We start from the raw sequence: 20,523 nt of genomic DNA on the forward strand, positions 1-20,523 counted from the left end.
CCTTCGTCATCTTTCAATCCCACCCGTGTCCATTCAGTCAGTTCGTGTTGTGTGCTAGCCATTTGAATGTCTCTGATAGTGTCCCTAGCGTCAGACCATTTTTCTGCTTGTGACCTGGTCACGTACATGCGTGTTGTCGTCCTGTTTTCAGCTGTCGCTCGGGCAGTGAGGTCGGCTAGTGCATTTCCCTGTCCAATAATGTCTGTCACCTTTTTGTGTGCCTGGCATTTGATGACTGCAAGCTTTTTGGGGAGAAGGACGGCTTCGATCAAGGCGGAGACTAGGTCCCCGTGCAAAATGGGGGTGCCGTGTGAGGTCAAGAATCCCCTCTCCCTCCAAAGGAGCCCAAAATGGTGAACCACCCCGAAGGCATACTGGCTGTCGGTGTAAATGTTTGCTGTGGTTCCTGCTGCTAGAATACAGGCTCGTGTCAGGGCAATCAGTTCCGCTGCCTGGGCAGATCGTTGCGTTATGCGGGCTGTCTCGACTACAGTTCGAGCGGTGGTGACTGCATAGGCAGCTGAAGTGGTGCCATCGGGGAGTTTGATGCAAGAACCGTCCACCCACAGCTCTCCGTCGGGGTCGGGAAAGGCCGTGTCTCTGAGGTCAACCCTACTTCTGGTCTGTTCGTCTGTGAGGGTCACACAGTCATGTACAGGGTGCGCATTGGGATCGTTTTCTGGTAAGGGCAGCAGGGTTGCTGGGTTCAGTGTGGTGCATCTCTTCAGAGTGATGTGGGGTGCGAGCAGAGTCAGTTCGTATCCTGTCAGTCGTGCACTCGTCAGGTGTTGCGTTTTGGTTTGGTTTAGGAGGGTGTCAACTGCATGGGGTACCAGTACTGTGAGGGAATTCGAGAGCACGATCCCTTCACTCTGTCGGATAGAGATCGCAGCAGCAGCTACGGCTCGAAGGCAAGCAGGCAGGGCTCTGGCTACAGGGTCAAGAGTGGCTGAGAAGTAAGCGCATGGTCGTTGCTTTGAGCCGATGGACTGGGTCAGGACAGATAAAGCGCACCCCTCCCTTTCATGGGTGTAAAGGGAGAAGGGCTTTGTGTAATCGGGGGTGCCCAACACAGGGGCCGAGCAGAGGGCATCTCGTAGTTGCATGAAAGAAGCCTGACACTCAGGGGTCCAAGGGAGTGGGAGAGGGATGTCCTTTGCTAACAATGAAAGCAGTGGTTTTACTACAAGGCTAAAGTTGGGTAACCACTGTCGGCAGAAGGAGGTGAGGCCTAGTAGGGAGCGGACCTGTTTCTGGGTCTTAGGGACGGGGGTGTCGAGAATGGTTTGGATCCGGTCAGGAGTCAATTTCCTTCCGTCTTTGGACAAAAGGTGGCCTAGGTAAGTGACCTGGGGTTGGCAGAATTGCAACTTCTTCTTAGAGACCTTGTGGCCATTTTCTGCAAGGAAATGCAGGAGTTGAATGGTGGCTGTGACAGCTAGTGGAGTGGTGTCGGCTGCCAAGAGGATGTCATCGACATATTGTACTAACACCACTCCATCGGGTAACTGGACTTGATCCAGTTGTCTCTTGAGGGCCTGGCTGTAGATGCTAGGGCTTTCTGTGTAGCCCTGGGGTGCTCGGCAGAACCTATATGAGCGGGCTTTTAGGGTAAAACCGAAGAGATATCGGCTGTCTGGGTGGATGGGGATGGAAAAGAATGCGTTTTTGAGGTCAATGACAGTGAAGGTGGTGGCAGTGGAGGGAATCAAAGTCAGGATGGTGGTAATGTCCGAGACCACAGGGTACTGGGGTACCACCACTTTGTTGATCTCTCGAAGGTCAATGATGAAGCGGTATGCTTTCTCATCTCCTTCTCCCTGTTTCTTAATGATGGGCAAGATTGGGCTGTTGCAAACGTTGCTAACTACTTCCTCTACCACTCCTGCGTCTATCAGTGATTGGATGATTTCTACCAATGCCTTCTTGCCCTCGGGCGATATCCAATATTGTGGAAGTTTTGGGAGTGTTGCATCTGGTCGAACAGTGATGTGCACTGGGTCAATCATCATGCGCCCTACATCCGAATCCGTTTTGGCCCACAGATACGGAGGCAGAGTGTCAAGCAGGGAAGTGTCAGCGTCGGTGATGGAAAACATGTGTCTGGGGGGGCAATGTCTGAGCAGAACAGGATTGTCGTAAAGGAAAACTCGGACTCCATCTTGAGAACATCTAATCGTTGCTCGGAAGTGTTTCAATAAGTCGAGTCCCATAATTGCGTCAGGGCTATTGGAGGAAAGCAAAAACGTAGTGTCAGTGGTGTTATTTTCTAAGTCAAAGAGGATTGGGGCGGACAAAGGGTTAGTGGAGGGCGTCCCATCGAAACCTGTCGATGTTATTAGTGAGCCAGACAAGGGTGCCCTTGGAATCAGTCGTTTAGATAATGCACTACGTGTTGCGCCAGTGTCTACCAGGAATGGTGACTTTGTACCCAAGACCTTAGCAGTGACATAAGGGCCTTGCTGGTCAACATGGAGCTCGACTGGATCCCTCCCTTGCCCTAGGCAGTCCTATGCAAAGTCATGAACATCATCGTAGTCAGATTGCTAGCATTGGTTCTGTCGGGGTCGGTCAAATGTGTTGGGCCTACTTGATCTATCATTAGTTGCGTTGTTTGGGGGCCCTCGCTGTGGTCCCCTATTTCTTGGTTCGTTTGCTGAATCCCTAGGATCTCTATTTCTGGTGAGTTCCAAAAGAACCGGGCACTGAGATTTCCAGTGGCCCGATCCTTTACAGAAGGCACACTGGTCCTCTCTAATGTCTGTACGTCCAATGTGGGGAGTTGAAGCACGGTCTTTGGGAGGTGCCGTTTTAGGGACGTTCATCTGATGGTTTCCCCGGTATTGGTCTCGTCCCAGAGTCACCCCTTGCAGTTGAGCCATCATCACCCTCTCCTTTAATTCTTTCTTCTTTCTCTCTGTTGTTCTATCGTTTTCGTTTTTCTGATGTTCATAATATTGGGCCATCTGGAGGATAGCCGTAGGTTTGGAGGCTGCCCAACTACTTTCGCTGGCCTGCAGTTTCTGCGAGACCTCCGGTGATAAGCCCTTAACGTAATTCTGGACAAACAGATGGTGTCCGGTTGCAGTGGTCAGGTCCTGGCCGCTGTAATCGGAGAACACCGTTTCAAACCGGGAGAAGTATTCCGATACATCCTCCTGAGGTTTCTGGCGACAAGCCGTTACTATCGACCAGTCCACTTTCTTTTCTGGGATCAGGGTTTTTAATTTCTGCACGATTTTATCCGGGAGGTCTAAAATGGCTTTCAAAGGCTTTTGTCCGGGTTCTCGTTGTCTGTCTATGCCATCAAGTTGTGACCAGTTATGTCCAAACAGCTCAGAGTGGTCGACTTTCCGGATTTGCTTCCACACATCAGCTGGTAGACATAACCCGAAAAACAAATCGATGTCAGCTAGAGTCATAATCGTCGATCCTAGGGCCGTACCTAACTCAGTATAGAAGGCAGTGGGGTTTTTACGTAGGTCAGGCAGAGATTTCCGGAAGGTCAGAATCTCTTGCCGGTCCCATGGTTGGTAGACCCAATTGTACACTACCCTTCCCTTTGCATCTTTGTTGTTTGCGTCATCGTGAGTCCCTTCTCCTCGTGGAGGAACCCAGTAAGGGGCAGCCTCTCGTATCGGCATCATAGTGTTAGGTCGTTCAGTTTGTGGGTTGGTTGCTACGGAGGTAGTGGATTCGATTTTCGGCTTTTGTTCAGTGAGGTGGCGGAAAACCTCAAGCGTACGCGTAAGGAGGTCCGTCACATCACTCTCACTCTCATCCCCGATATCAACCTTCCGGTACAGAGTCGTTAGGCTCTGTGGACCTTTTTCTTGATATCGGTCCTCGTATGCATTTAAGACATGGTAACACAGTTGTACAGTAAAGTGTCGTCTGTGACTCCCAGTATAAGAATTAAACACATCCGTGACGGACTCTTCATCCTCCCTCTTCTCTACCAGTATCTTTGCTATTTTGTCGACCCCTGCTCGTTCGTGTTTGCTTAGTCTATATGCTCTAGCAGGACCACCCCCTCGGGCTTCCGGGTCGCCCGGCGTTGTCGTTTGTGTAGCATCTAATACAAGGAGTTCAGCCGGCACGGAGGCCATGGGGGCTGATGCCGTGGTGCTACTTTCGTTGGTACCTGGGGATAGTGGGTGCTGGGCTAAGGGTTGGGAAGGGGCATATGGAGGGGGCATGTGGATGATCGGAGGACCCAGCAACAGATCATCGTTGGTTCGCTGTTTTGAGTGTAATTCAGGGTAGAGCGTGGAGGGGGTTCTAACCAGACACTGGCTTGATGTTTCTATCTCTAGCTTCTGTTTGGTATCCTCTCTTTCTTTTATCTCTTTCTCTAGTTCCTGGGCCGCTAGGTGGGCTGCTTTCCGCAGCTCTTTTCCCAACCTACTCTCAGTTCTCTTTTTGCGTTGTTCGGCTTCTTTTCGCCACATGCCGAAGCTGTCAAGCATAGTGGACGTCGTCTTGTTTTTACCAAGGGCTGTTTCTAGTGCGATTATTCTATCATTTTCGAAGGATCCTATCAGTGGCCACTGACTTTCTCGATCCTTTTTCGTATATTTATGCCACAGCTGGCTATAGGCTATAGCGACTAATCCATGCTTCGTGAACATGTCCTTATTAGGGGTGCCTTCCAGCGGAGCCGGATGGTTCATCCCTAATAAGCGGTCCGGGTTAAACAGGCTACTAACTAGTGGGGAGAAGACAGGCATGACGGATCACAATGGGATAATAGTCTGCACTACCTATCTTATCACTGCGCGCAAAGACTAGACAGAATATTTCTATTCTACGTTGTTTGCACGTAGTGAATACCTCATGAACCAATCTTGAGCAATCAATCAATGTTAGGTCAAAAAATAAAAAATCAATATGGTCAATGGGGAGAATAAGTAGGCTCGCAAAGGTTCGCGTCACCTACCCTTTCACTATCTGTAAAGAGGGGACCTATTCTTCCCTGTTTGCAGACAGAGAATCTCCAGAAAACAATCTATAACAGTTAATCAATGGGGGGGGGGGGGGGCAATTGTTCAGTGGGGGAGAAAGATAGGTCCGACGGGTGCGTACCTATCCTTCGCTGTTTATAAAGGGAGAGCCTGTTGTTTTCTCCGTTTGCAGACAGTGAATCTCCAATAAATTAACAAAAAGTAATACTAGTATTTTCTCAACAATTATCAATCACTTTCAATTATCTATCACTTTCGCAATTCGTCGTGTTTACACGACCTTACCCGGACCGCATGGACAGTTTCTTGTCTTCCGAATCCAGCGCCCGATCGTCCTCTTCTCTTCGTACTTCTCGTGGCACTCCTGATGGTTCCCAGTCAGGACCGCAGATCACTCGAGAGAGGTCTGTTCGGAACCAGTGAAGTTCGAATGATCGGCTGTCAGACAAGGGTCTATCGGACAGGGTACCTTCCGATCGTTGCAGTCGTTCACTCTGTCGTCAGGACCTCTCCCACTGGATCCACGAGTCGCTGATGGGCCCCACGTTTGGGACGCCAATTGTAAAAAAGGGGTTCCAAAGACAACCAGTAACCAAAGACCCTTTTTATGTTGCCCGGCGGTATCGCCTCTATGACCCACCAATGTTAATCAATGAAGAAGCAGGCGCTGGAGACTGGAAGGCAGGAAACGAGGATTTTATTCTCTCCGGAGGAGAACACATCAATTCAGACAGCAAGTATCGTCGCGAGGTGCTCTAACCACATCTCTGAGGCCTGGCCTCTTATACTAGGGTTTATGACCTTTATTGCACATAACACATCCTCGCAACACTTTAGTATTTGAAAGAACATCCTCGGAATCTCCCCTTCAGGCCCGTTCCCACATACATTTACAGTTGGATTCCCCACCCCGGTCACAACAGGTGATGGTTGTCGCACAGCAGGGCATTCCGCCGATTCACGGAATGCATGGGGTTGATCGGATCTCGTGGGGTGGGGGCTTTGATCGGCATGAGGGTCTTTTGATGGGGAGGGGAAGCTTCCTACTGTACGGGGTAATAAACAGTATCCGCAGGGCCAGGTGGCGGCCTGGGAACAAGGAAGACAAACGGGGACACAGGAAAAGGGGGTTTGCATCAAAAGGATCTGAGGCCATGAAAGGAATGAGGGGAGGTGCCGCGCTGGGAACAGGACGGGATTCCGTGGTGAAGCTGCGCTGAAGGGGGGTTGTCAGTGCGCGGGGGGATGCTTGCGAGGTTAAGAGAGAGAGAGAGACGCGCTGGCTATCAGCGAGGGGCAGGGAGGCCATGGTGCTCAAAATGGCTGCCGCTTACGCGCACGAATGGGCTTGGAAAGGGGCAAGATGGCGCCGATAATGTTGACGTTTTGCAGTCTAATCTTTAACAACGGGGCTGTCCATAAATGAGTGGGAACAAAAGGCGGGTCTGTGGGATAGGACAGGTGCTGGAGGAAGGTACGTGGGACAGAGTAGTTAGAGTGTTAGGTACTCTTAACCACAAAGGTAGACGTGCTAAATATCAGGGAAAACACGCGTGTGCCATGTAAATATATAGTCAACTACATTATAAAAGAACTTTAATACCAATGCATACGGACCAGAGACTTTGAAGCCTACACTCTGACCTGCAGGTTACGCGCAGATCGCTGCAGTAGGAGCTCCACCTACCAAGCTACATTCCTTATTTGCTCAACTTTGTCATTTTAGCTCACTATAGACTTACATCCAGTCGGAAGCCAGACTCTGCCCGGTGGATCAATGCTGATCAGACCTGTCAATAAACCTGTCTTATTCAATGGGCAGTCAACACAAAGGCTTCTCACTCATGGTGAGGCTACTCTCAGGAGATCACCCAGCATTGAAGGTCACATTAGTAGGGCTGTGAGAAAGGGGCATCGACCTAGCCTATTGTTATTGTTGACACTAGAAACATCTGGGCCTCTGGGTTTGGGCCATTTGGGGTGCATACAATGGGGACCCATTCCAGATATGGGAATTCTGACCAAAGTAACAAGCAGAGATGGCCAAACCTGGTAGCCCCACCTGGGATGAGCACTGGACACTCTTGCACCCCTCGGTGGGAGTAAATAACAAAGCGAGGCACCCAAAAATATTAGTTCTCGACTTACATAATATGTTCTGTAGTAAACATTTTTGACAGCAGTTTCCAAAAGTATGTTTTTAGATCAAAGAGGAAGCTCGCTCATTCCAGTGACACTTTAACATATTAATGCCAATTCTGGCCCCCAAGAAGCATATCATATCTATTTGGCAATTGAGAGCAATAGAATATCATATATACATCCATTCCTGTTGACATAGATTTATCACTGTAGTGAGCTAGCTTCCAATTTATATATAATATGTTTGTTGATACTGATAAGAAGAAGTCATACTTTCCTCAAAAATGTTTAATGCACCACATATCATGTGAAAAGTGAACTAATACTTTTGGTGCATTGTTTAGTTGTTTTGCCTTGTAGATGCATGTGTATTTTTAACGTTGAATGTGGTTGGCGCCATTCAGAGTTTTGGTAATGGCATTCACTCACACGACAGTTTTAGGAAAACAGAGACAGGCTGACGACTCCAGTTCTAGGGCAAATTGGCATGCTCCTGTCTTTGTAGCCAATCACAGGGAGTTGTTAATAACAACATACCTAACATTTATTAGATGGGTCATAATGGGATCCCCAACGTCTGAAGATTTTACAATGATAACTAATCGTACCAAAGTTGGCTTGCAAAATTATAGACTGGTCGCAAAATATCGGAGCTTAATTTCCATCCACTTCTTGAGAGCAGTATTTAGTACATTGGGCCCTATAAACAGTGCCAGATGTGGAGAATGAATGTATGACGGAATTTTGCATGCGTTTCTCACGCATGCCTTAGGAACTCCGTCATTTGAATGAATGCGGCTTTAGAACACATTTGTTCTGCACGCAAGTCATTTTAACGACTTGCCTTAGGGGGCGCTGGATATTGGAATGGCTTAATTTAGTATTCGAACTCCGATCTGCGCAACAGCAGGGAAGGTGTTGGACTTTAATTGCAACAACACTACACTATTGTGCCCCCCTAAAGCAAGTTGTTGTATCAACTTGCTTGCAGAACGATTGCGTGCTGAAGACGCACTCGTTCAGTTGCCGGCTGTGAAGGCAAAGCATGACTCCAGCTTCGTCCTAAAGGACGTATCCCGTGGAGAATGGCAGATGGAGCAGGGTGGACGATAGTAGGATGTGTCTCAACATACCGGAGCCGTTGATAGTCCAACACGGGGAACGTCGTTCACGACGCAACTTTTAGCACGCAGTGCTATTACAATGCGATTTTTAAATCGCATTCTATTACAATGCATGACTCTGGGGGGCGCTCAAGGATAGGGAATACTTTAAATTTACTATCCAACACCTTCCCTAGTGTCAACGGGGACTGGTGTTGGAATAGTAAATTAAAATATTCACTATCCAACACCCCTTTGTATTATGCATTGTAAAAGAATGCGTTATAAAAACCGCGTTGTTACAGCATGCGTGCTAAAAGCATGCGTTGTAACAACATACATCCGTCCAACACAGAGTCTGTCTCACATTTTGGCGGGAGGAGTACCAGAGCAGCATGTGACGACTGCATCCAGCTTTACTTTAATTCTGTGCATTGAGTCACGGTGAGCACGAGAGTCGCAAGGCAGTGCGGACTCCGGAAGTGAATGTCTGTAAGATCACGGACATCAGTTTGCATCTAAAGTCACTTTGATGCTCATCCAAACTTTTGTGGGAGAAGCTTGTACCACAATGAAGTGTTTCATGCTGTTGTGATCTCAGCCCTTCCACCTGGAGAAACACTTCATTAACAGTGACATTCACACAAGTGCCCAGAAGTGAACTTGCAATTCTAGCCTCTTCTGGGTGGTGAAAAATGCAACCTGCTTGAAGCGAGAGGAGATGGAGACATAGGATGGAGACAAAGAGATTAGAAAACACAGGTTATCCTCTGACAGCCTGTAACACAACCTACAGAGCTTTAAAATAATCCAGAATTGATTCTGATTGGAGGTCCCTTCTGTTTAGTGTTTTATTGTAAGTTACGTTTTGTATGCAGGAGCCACACCCAACGTATATTTCAGTCTCTAATTTATCACCAAAGGGCTTTCTCAAGGCAGTTTTTTTGAAAGTTCAGCCAGAAAGTGTAGTAAGAAAAGCAATGCAGCTGGTCGCTGTGCAGTCCAAGGCAGTCGCCGTCTCTGCGCTCGGTCTGTCCATTGGATCTTGTCCAGCAGAGTCCACCCCTGCATCAGAAGCTTGACTTTGTTGGTCCACCTGCCAGGGTTGTACTGCATCCACATATAAAACATTCACTTAAAAAGAAGCCATGTAGGAATCATTGACCTGGTCAATAACAATCTAAAATGTCTGGCATTGCTCCAGCCTGTTTGTCCAGTGTTCGAGAGCTCTTGTCTAGCCCCACACCCAAATTCGAGTCTTCCTAGCTCTGCAAAAAGAAATCTACAACTTAGTACAAAATACCGAGAAGAATCTAATCCATATTATTGGAATGACGTCATTTAAGGGACCCCCCTCCCCCCCCCGCTTTCTTTGTCTTGGAAAGTAAAATGTGCTTTTTTAGATTTTATTTTGCATCATATAATTTTAGTCCTAAGTCTTCCACTTGAACCGTGGCCAGCATTCCCATGCCAAAGTGTCTTCTGCTCAGCCTAGCCTCTCTGAAACCCATGATGCTCCTTTAATCAGGGTAAGAGAAGTGGGTGTTTTCCAGTTCTTTTGGTCACTGATCCGCACCCTGTCCCCATGGAAACAAACACACGACTGTGAATCATTGATTCATGTGAGCCTGGGATGAAACCGCACAATAAACAAACCCACAGAGTGGAATAACAGTCCAGAAGGAGCCTCGTGTTTGCTAAACCCCGCATGTCAAAGCATAAACTTTGCAAGCGAGGCATTTTTGGGGCAGATCCAAAACATTTTTTTGTCTATGCTAAAAACAACATTTTATAAACTTAGAGCAACAAAGGGAGTAGAAATAATTGTTTAATGTCATAATAATGGATTATCTTTAAACCTCTAGTAAACAGGCACTAGTTGAGGGGAAGAATTGTGCAAGAGAGATTGTGCTACCCTTTTACCAACTGGAGACATGTTTCTGTATCTGGAGGCTGGAATGGGATGCATCGATTTCACCCCTTATAGATGTGAGGAACTCTGTCACCTTCATGTCAAGTCCGTTCTATACATTAAATAATAAATACATGCATGCATACAAAAATAAAACAGAAAACATCATATTTTATCAGTTTTGTTATGAATCCTAGGAGAGGAGAATCATAAGCATGTTGGTGTATATTTAAGAAAAGGAATAATGCGATATTGGAAAGAGCTATTGTCAATTCTAAAAACAAAAAAAAAAACAGCACAACAGACAATACATTTGTCACTCGATAAGTGTCCCTAGACATTGAGGTTTCATGGTCATCAGGGAGGGGTGGCTCAAACATGACCTGCCCCTGAAGTGTAGCTAGAGAACAAGGGGGTGGGGGGCGTTGTGGACATGTATGTTCCCACTATATAAAGCTCCAAGAGACGTTTGGTGGCTTTGAACTGATTCTAAAACACACTGAAATGCATAGAACAGACTGGATTCTAAAGAGACCCTCAAAATACAGCACTGCCCAAGCAGGAGGAAGAGTGCTGCAGGGTGGCAGGGAAACAGAAGCTATATATGTAATCACAAATAGCAAAATCAATAGCCTGGTCTATTTGACCCGTGAGTGGCAGGTAGATGGTTCCAATGTCTGAGAATGAAGACGAACCCCTCACCTTACCTTCTCCACCTGTCTACTAACCAAACACACTGCTTGTCTGCATACCACTAAATAGTGACTTATTACATGTCATTTTAAAGGCTTTTGTAAAGCGCTACTAACCACTCAATCGTGGAATCAGAGAACTTTGTGATGATAAATAAAAAAAGCCAATGAGAGGAAAGTGGCAAGCTGCGGTAAAGTACATTGTCACAACCAGAGGTGGAGAACTTGGTGACCTTCAGCAAAGAGGACCGTGCCTGCACGTGAGCTGTCATTGCATTTGTGCTGAGACTGCGACGAAGCTTTGAAAGAGTAGGAGCGGTGAGAGCTTGAGTGGTGGATGGAAGACCGGCGTAGGCGTCTGAATGACGAACTGACAAGTGACCTGCAATCCTCCTTGTGAAAGAATCACTCACCTCACTCAGCTCAGCTGTGGCCAAGGAACCTGTCCTCCTTTCCATGGAGTGATCCAGGCCTTGCTTCCCTGATTATCCTTATCATAACAGGATCCTTTTAAAGCGCTTGGGTAATTTCATTTGGTGTGGAGCACTAAAGACGCGACGATCACATGTGGGTGAACGATGCATGATGCTGAGAGGTGCCAAGTGGTGGAGCTATGGCCACTATACTTTCTGTAATGAAAATTTAACTGCAGGGTTTAAGGGAAAAAGATTCTGTAAATGGGAATGTATTTCTCTCACCCTGATCCAAGATTTGTTTCTTTAAATTTATGGTGGTAATTTATTGTCAGGGGAGAAAAAGTGTTATAAATGTCTTTGATTTTTTTTACCGTAATCAGGAACGCATGTCAACCATTCTCTGTTTATTGTGTGATCAGTTCCTTTTCTCACATCTGTAAACCATTCTCTGTGATCATTTTGGTGGCTTTAAGTTTTTTGCAAAAGATCCGAAGCTGGGATATCTCCATGCCATACTTATAGATGGCGGTGTAAGGGTTGTTTTGTGAAGGAATGTATCCTTTCTTCCACAATATCAACCTGATTTCAAGACAGGCATCCGTGCACCATGGTGCAAGGGTGTCTGCATTGGCGCTAGGCAGCCATTTTTGCGGCAGAGCAGTGTAAGAGGACAGGAATGCACTGTATCTCATAGCGCAACACAGCAAGAAGCCTGTGGGACTGCCCTGCACCAAGATGTTACAAATGAGGCCCTTTGTGGTTTTTTTGTTGATAGATTGAACAGAGCCGAATTGATACACAACTACTTCCTCATAGGAAATATCCCAATTTGTGGTTTGACTGTTGCAGCCAGTAAGCCAGGGAACCCCCCTGCTGTTCATCAGCAAGACTCCCAGACATGGCATCATGGGCTGGGTCAACCCTGGAGGATTCTAACACTAGACTTATGTCACCAGAATGCAGAATAGCTGCATATCTTATCCGGTAAATGTCGATTTCCAATATTCCCATTTTTGCCCCTTTTTATCTACAGTGCAGGATGGGTGCGGGATCTCTGCCTTGTGTGAGTCCATCGACAAGTTGGCACGACAAATGCAATTTACCACCGTTGCTCACTTGATATACATTTATTCAGCTTATGTACGCTTGCTATAATAGGTGGCCTTGTTTTGGGCAGCTGTTGGAGGTCAGTGGCTGACGGAAGGACAGGCTGCCTGGCTGTTTACGATTTATGGGTCAAATTTGAAGATGATTGGGCTACATGGCAGGTATAAGCGCTTCTGGGTAGTGTGGTGCAGCCAATCGGTGACAGGTGTGTAGTCTTTGAAGCAGGGTGATGCGTAACTGTTTCCCAGCACCAACCTTCTTGTAGTGCTGTTCCACCTGGGAGATTTAGATTAGAATTTAAATGCATTTTAAAGATGATATATGTTAGACAGAATTATGTGTTTTTATATAATACTTTTCTAACTCTAGGTTCTTGGTTTTAACCATGTCCCTCTTCTCCTTTTAGGTTGTTTCGGTCTGCGCGCCTCCGGTCAGCTCTGAGCTGGTAAGATCACTTTTCTTTACCTTTCTCCTGAAAGTGTCAATTCTGGTGAGTTGAACTTGATGATTGAGGTGAATTTCTTTAGTAGGAAAATCGGGAATTCTTAAGATATTTTGCACCTGAATGGAATTTGCAGTGTGAGTGCTGAGTCACTCACAAGAAAATGGTAAGTAAGGTGTGCACCACATAGTGCACATCCTTGCAGAACACTTGTGAGTTACATGGGGTAACCAAGAAACATGGGCAATAACTACACTTGGGAGTCGGTGTACTACAAGCAGGTGTTCTGCATAAGAACTAGTGAAAATCTACTTGTATTAAATAAAATTTGCACAGCCCTAAATCTGGCTTAAAACAATGCCCTGAAATACTAGAACACTATGCACAGCTGTAGCTGAATTATTCCCTCTACACCACTAATAAAAGCCTTCAAATATTAGGATTTAATATTTTGCTTTATTATGACCTAAAATGAAAAATATATTTCACAAAACTTAATCATTGGACATTGATCCTGAACCCAGACAATGTTCCAAGCTCTAGGGCAGCCAGTGGCAACTAAAGGAATGTTGGGGCCCTGGTCACAACATATTTCAGGGCCCCCATTTACAGCAACTTTGAATTTTAATATCATTTTTTTTCCAAATCATCTCCACATGATGGAAAACAATATTGAATTACACCTTAAACTTTCAGTATCTGGGTTACACAAAAACAGCAAAATATGCCAGGGCACCAGAAATCCGAAAGATGATACTGGCTAGGGAGAAAGTCCGGTGTAGAGGGAGGCAGAGTTATGGTGAGAGGTTGAATAGAGTAACAGGGATGGGACAGAGAGAAAATCACTTTCCAAGGGGGACCTTGATAGATTACCCCCTTTGCCCATGTCTTAAAAGTCTCAGGTCTTAAACTATTAGCTTCTATTGACTCATAGTGTAGCACTACTGGAATCCGGAGACCCTTGCCTAAGCAAGTTGTACGATTCTAATCTTAAAACAAAAGCACAAACACGGGCAATAAAATCGGCATCAAACAAATTTACAGACTGTAAAATATTTGATTTAATTAACAAAGGGCATCAAAAATCAAAATCAATATTTGAATTTCAATAGGAAGCTTAGAGCTTTTCAAAATGTGGTTTTATGTCTAAAAGATGATGTCAGATACTAGACTCCTCCATATAACTTTGTGTTTTTGCTCCTAAGATATGCTCTCTTTTTGTCTGTGTTTACCAGTGCTTCTACTGAGGTCTCCAATCGTCCACCCTAGATTCTGCTTGCTGTACTTGCCCTGCTGCCACACAAGCAGTAGATACCCACTTAATTTTTAGCCTTCAATTTCAAATTCTTTCACATTTGCACTGAGCTTTTAGAAACGTCCAATTTGACATTTTGCATTTTTTGTCTGTATCATTTATTATTCTAGTAGTATTTAAATTTCTAAACAGTTGTGTGCCTTCTGAGTATGTGTTGTGGACCCTCAAGATAAGAATCATGGTGCTAGGGCACTACACAGAGCACTCACGGAGGACTTCCACCACAACCTTTGAATGCTACACAAAACTCCTTCAAATTAAATAAATCAAAACTGAATTGGTAAATGGGCGGTCTCATCTTGATGTAAAACAATATTTTCAAATACAACAAATTTTCAAAACAGCTTTGTGAGTGCACCTCCAAACTTAAATAAAATTTAAAAAAGTCCACGTAACAGGACGTCAGAGCTCATGCTCCTTCCTCGCACTATGTTTTTCAGTCCACCTCCTCTACTATGAGTATCCTGTGCACGCCCCACCCACACCTCAGCTACACCGCTTCACCCATTGGCAAACCCAATGTCTGGTAGTCAATGTAGCTGAGTAAGTAAGGAAGTGAGAGTGTTAAAGTATTAAAAAGTGATGGGTTGAGTGCACTCAGAACTGATCCCATTCCCGACTGGGCAAACTTCGCACACTGGCGGGCGATGGTCAGAAAGGACCTTAGGCGAGGAGACAGTTTAGACTCAAAGCCCATCCAATCCTTTTTGGTGTATGGCACCCAAAATAAGCAACCAGGAACTTACAGCCAATGTAACAAGGAGCAGAGAACGTGATGACGACATACGTCAGCATTCTGGGCTCTTGGCGTAGAAGCTGGACTGTGGTACCAGCACAAGTAAAGTGCCAGTAACTAGCTAATGATGAGGGTAAAAGTGGCTCATTTTAAAAGCATCTCAAGGGGTATCTTGTGGAAAGCCGATAACATGGTTTGCTGTTTGTGTCTTTGCTGTTCTTCATCTATGCTGCTACGGCCCGCATCACCAGTTGAGGTATTTCACCTGAACTCTGGGGGAAATGCTGCATCTTTTATCCCACTGGTGTCCTGGCCCGGAATTATCAGGTCCAAAAATTCCAGACCCAATAGTTCCAGGTCTGGAGCCTCCAAATCCTTTGAGAGGCTGCAGGGCCAGGACCTGTGGCCAGCAGGATTACTCGCACACTTCCACCCCTGGAGGCAGAAGACAGTTCTCTATCTGGACAGTCCAATAAATGTTCTTCACCCCTCCCCAGACCTCCCCACCAGGCACTTTTCGTCTACGCAGTGCAGGCAGAAAATTACAGCGCTTTCCCCCTAGAATCTAGGATAAACAACCAGGTATATCTGGACCCATGTGGTTATTCTCCACTTTAGAGAGGGAAAAAACTTGTAATTGGTGGAATTTTTGGAGGGTATAGGCAGGAATTATAAATGAAGGCCTAACAGTTTAGACAATTTTTGCAGCATCTTCCAAAAAGAAGATATGTCTTTTTTACCTCAATAGTAAATATGCTTCTATTATTGTCCTTCAACTAATGTAAGTTCCAGTCATGTCTGTTGGAGGCGAATACGCCTGTGAGTTGTCGTTTTCTGACATATCTCTGGAACGAGCCCACAACCCCCTGAGCTGTCTTGTTAATTATCTACAATTTGAGCTGTTTCTTACTGGTAGCTATGGGCACTACAGAGAACGATCTACCATCACACACTGCTTTGAGAGTGCGGTGGGGGCCATATTGTAAAAGCCCTGTTATCCCTGGCCCCAGACACAGCTCCACCCTAGGTGCTGTCAGTTGTGTGTTTCAGAGGGTGTGGTCACACACAGCCAATGTCATTTCCCCAGTGATATTTTTCTTCCCAAAAATCCATGTTCTCTTGTTTTGTTCAATTACATCGTTGTGATTTCTTGTTGATGACCGTGTCTCCACTGGCCACCTCCCTGTGCAGCTGCGCAGGTCATGGCCCAGAGATGACCGCGTGTTCACAGACCTCAACGGGATTGGATGACGATCCGATGGAGAGAAAAATTCAATTACATCCCGATTGGTCCAGGTTGACGGACTGCTAGCTCCATATGCAGACCTTGGCTTGCGGCAGAATGACCTAATAGCCCGGTTCACAGACCGAGCAGCGGAAAGCAACAGGAAACTACAAATTTGATTTGGAAAGCAAATCTCGAATTTTAGGTGAAAATCTCCTCCTAATTGTAATTTTCCTCATAAAATAAATGAACAGCACATTTCATGTGGAAAATCAAAATGATGGATTAAGCCCTGGCATATCTGATTAACTTCTCACGGATGTTTTAATAAAGAAAGATATAGAAAGTGAAATAGTCCATCCTGCCCAACACATCTTACAAACGGCGAACACACATGAACATATCACACAGTTGGAGAAGTTGGCACATTATAAAAAGTGGAGTGCCATAATACAAAAGAAAGAGTATTATATGGTAAGCAAATATTGTCTTGTGCGCAGTTAATTGACTACTGTAAGGAAAACTGGATCTTTATCCAAGCCGCTGTGTGATCTTTGGCAGCTCGCCGTATCTAAGGATGCTCCAGCTTCACGGTGTTCCACAGTTCGGAGCATTTGATAATGGACTTAGAGACACTATTTTGTACTTATATCGACTGGATACTGAATGTAAAGTTCAGGTTTCCTAGAAAATGAACGATTGTTTAGGAGACTTTCGAACTGGGCGGAGATGTTGTCGCAGTATCTTATAACGAGATGATGTTAATTGAAATAGTGACTGGACCAGGATTCCTGATTCCTCACTTGTGCTCCCCCTTGTTTCATCAACTTTGGAGACAGGAAGGTATGGTATGTGAGGTAAGGTATGTGAGTAGCAGGTCTGCTTCAAAGTGACGTATGATCTGCATCCAGGGGTGCAAGTCGTTCAAAGCAAAACAAGGCCACCGTAGATGAGCCTTGGATTTCGGTCGCAGAGAGCCCTGCAGGATATCCTATGTTTTTCAATTTCCACAGGAAAAGATATTATATTAAATGCATTATTGTAGCACAATCCCCCTATTCTGAATATCAGAATCTAGATACTCTCATCAGTTTTATGATTCCCGCTGCCAGAAGTCAAAGTGGTTTGTTGACCTTGTTCTTCTCATGTTTGCAATGTTAAAGATGGGTCCTATCGGATAGTGACTGGCTATGTTTGGGTAGAGTGATATATTATTTCGTGATGCATTATATTGGATAGTGGCCCGCGAGATCCTGTTGTTATGGGTTTGCTCTATGAAACCAATGGCTTGTACTGGAAGACATTGTCCTTTTTTTCAATCTGTCCGGTGTTGGCTCTTGGGCGGGGGAGGGTCTATTGCTAGTTTCAGAAGATTGCTACATTTTGCAGCATTTTAACCCATTGTGTGACTTTAATGCCACTCTGTGTCTCTTTGTAGGAGGTTGAAGTTAACTTCCTCGGGATGGTTGACATGGAGATTTAAGAAAGGATTTACAAGTTTCATTATAACTGAAGATGATACACGGTTAAGGTGGCAAATGCAGATTCAACTCATGGCGTGGAGCCATGTATTTATGATGATGTCATGAGTTGTGACTCCTGTGTACTGTTATCTGGCAATGTTCGATTATGGCTCGATATCGATGTGCGATTGAGCTGGAAAATGCTTAGTCAGCTACAAGGTTTCCAGTCTTATGTGACCCTGGTGGACGGAGTGGTGTGTCTAATGTATACTGTTCTGAAGTGATGTGTGAGCTTTGCTTAATGTCTTCTTGAGTTGGTCAAGTAGATGGCCTGCAGACATGTTGTGCACATGTAGCTATGAGCAGTTGTTTCCAACATGCTCTGTTTATCTGATGCAGCATGTTTGCTTATGAAGGCTCACCTGATGCTTGGTTGTTGACAGTTGTAACTGCGGGAGAGAAGCACAACAACAGACAACGCAACCTCCACGTGACAGGTGTATCGTTCCTGCCTAGTTATTCTCAATATATCAACAGACACCGAACAACCAAATCACCCAAAAACAACTGCCCTTACTGTGCTTCATCCAAAGGAAAGGAAATTCAACATGCAGAATGGCGGGCAAGGGTGGCTAAAGACCCTGCACTCCAGAATCGGAGATGACCTCATCATATGGGATTTCGAGGGGCCACGCATACGGGCATCATGGTAAGTCTCATATGAGGCTGTCCAGAAGCTCGTTAAGGGCCCCACTGGTAAATTTAAAAGGAACACTTCCAATGGGATGAGACATGCATATATGTATATACATATCGCCTCATTCGAACATTCTCCTAGACTAGCTTCCTTCTCATGACCTCTCACTGATTCAAGTTGCTGCTGACTTGTCCCACCTTGGGCACAGATTCACCCCACATCAAAAGAGACCATGGATCAGTGAAAGAAAAACTAAAAAGACATCCACCCAAGCTGACCGATAACCCTGATTGGTATGGATGGCATCCTCATCTTCAACAGGGTGTGAAGCCCACCCCACCAGGGATCAGCACAGCTTTGCTTTTTTTTATGAGTTCGTCTTTATTTTGCTTGCTATGATGAACAAAAAAGTACTGGTTGTTGCCAATGCATTGTTTTCATGGGGTGAGATTTATGCATAAAAAATGGGGTTGACACAAATATTTACCACATAAATCATTTTTTAAAGATACATTTTCCTTATAAATATGTATTTCGTATCTTTGTAAGACAATTCCTACCTTTCAGTTGCTTTTGATCCATTAGTTGTTGCTACCTTTGGTAGTTTGAAAAAAAGAAATCTCACTTATGGTGCCAAAACGCCAATTCCACCAATTGTTCACAATCCTAGTTTACTTTTGTTTTATGTGCCCACACATTCGCTGCAGTGCCCCGTTCTATGCGAATCTACTGCAACGCCCACCTCTAGTATGGACATGGAGATAGGACGTAAAATTTCTCACTTCTAGATCCCTTAAGACCATTTAGAACTGAACACTGTGCTTTGCATGTTTTAATTTTACCAACACTCTTCGAATCAAACTGAACAACTGGAACTAAATATCCTATTGTTGAGGACATTTTTCCTATAGACCCTTTCCAATTTTCAAGAGTCTCTCAAGGGTGCATTGCTGGGTCAACCATTTGATTCTAACTGAGGAAGTTCCACAGTTTGGGACCTTGAATTCCAAAGGCCCTGTCTCCATGTTTTCTTTCTTCAACTTTCATTGGCTTATCATATGTGAAGGGGCTCACCAGAGGTTTCTGGATTATGTCTAACTAGCTTTTCGTTTGTACACATTTCATGGGCCTTTCCTCCACTGCGATTAGTGCGCATTTCATAGGATTTCAAATTGAAATTTTGAAGATAAACAAAAAGAGGTATTTCAGTGTTGGGTTTCTCTGGTCACTTTTTAGTAGGTGTAGACACATTCTGTCAGCCTTGTTCTGCATTCGCTGTAGTGATGGCAGGGCAGGTTTCCTAACCTTCCAGATCTATCTTGAACCAAAATTTAGGACGCTTTGCTTACCACAGTGATATTTTCTGCACAGCTGTAGCCACACAGTTAGAGTCTGCAAGAAAGAAAGGATTTCCAGTTTCAGAAGGGAGTCATTTGGTGCAAGACCATAGCTGTGCGCATGAAGAAACCACTTGTGCCAAGTTGGGGAAGTTCGTCTACAACCTCTCAGGATTGTCTTGGCCGTGGGTGGCTCTGGGTAATCAGCTGCATCTCGGTGGCTCTACTCTGGCAAGTCCCTATCACCAGATGCCCCATCTCTTAGAGCGTAGGACTTCAAAGAACAGGGAACTGAAAAATGTGTCTGCCAAGCACCAGCTGTTTACCTACTGTCCAGGGCACCTGGAGCTGTTTGACCAAATCAGTGTCTTTTGCTTTCCTTCAAGGAAAGGATCCTGTTTCCTATTGAGAGATATACATGGTCAAGACACTTGGATAGGTTTGTGGTATGAGAAAGCAAACATTTTGCAAATGTGAGATACTAGTTTATTTTGCAGAAGACTTTCCTGGCTAAAATGTAGGATTTAGGGATTTATCTACAGACTATTTCGTCGAATTTTAATCTACTAGATTTTCGTGGAATTGATCAAGGTTTTCTTACGAAAAATACAACTTCAAAAGTCAGCAAAAGCAAAATTCCCAAATGTCACACATTTCAAGAGAGTTTGGCACACCCCTTCTTCCATGCTCCACCAGTATGTAAATTTAGGAGACTTTTTCTTATTTGCAACCACACCCGGCGAGATGTGACTGTAGAGAAGATTAGAATTGGATTTTCTGTTCATGAGAATTGAATGCTTTAAAAAGAACAAATTAGAGTGACATGGGATTGCATTAGAGGTGGTTGGAGAGTGGGTAGGTGCAGATGGAGAAAACAAAACATGAGGAAGTATTTAAAGTGATTAAGACATATGAAAAAATAGAATTTAGTTTTCTTCGTGTGAAATACCTGAAATTCTGCAGAATAAAGAA

The 20,523-nt window shown here is 45.0% G+C and overlaps 1 protein-coding gene across 3 annotated transcripts in view; it reads left to right on the forward strand.

The window, feature by feature from the left end:
* Positions 1-20,523, forward strand: part of TNS1 (tensin 1) — a 1,287,061-nt gene that overhangs the window by 783,564 nt on the left and 482,974 nt on the right. For all 3 annotated transcript variants that reach the window (XR_015308332.1, XM_086954487.1, XM_086954486.1), the window contains one exon: positions 12,743-12,781. Coding sequence is in view for 2 of the 3 variants with exons in the window: in XM_086954487.1 (XP_086810613.1) it covers positions 12,743-12,781 (39 nt within the window). In the remaining variant the exon portion in view is untranslated. The remainder of the gene's footprint in view (positions 1-12,742; positions 12,782-20,523) is intronic.

Source organism: Lissotriton vulgaris, chromosome 2_1 (assembly GCF_964263255.1).
Source record: "Lissotriton vulgaris chromosome 2_1, aLisVul1.2, whole genome shotgun sequence".
Classification (NCBI taxonomy): domain Eukaryota; kingdom Metazoa; phylum Chordata; class Amphibia; order Caudata; family Salamandridae; genus Lissotriton; species Lissotriton vulgaris.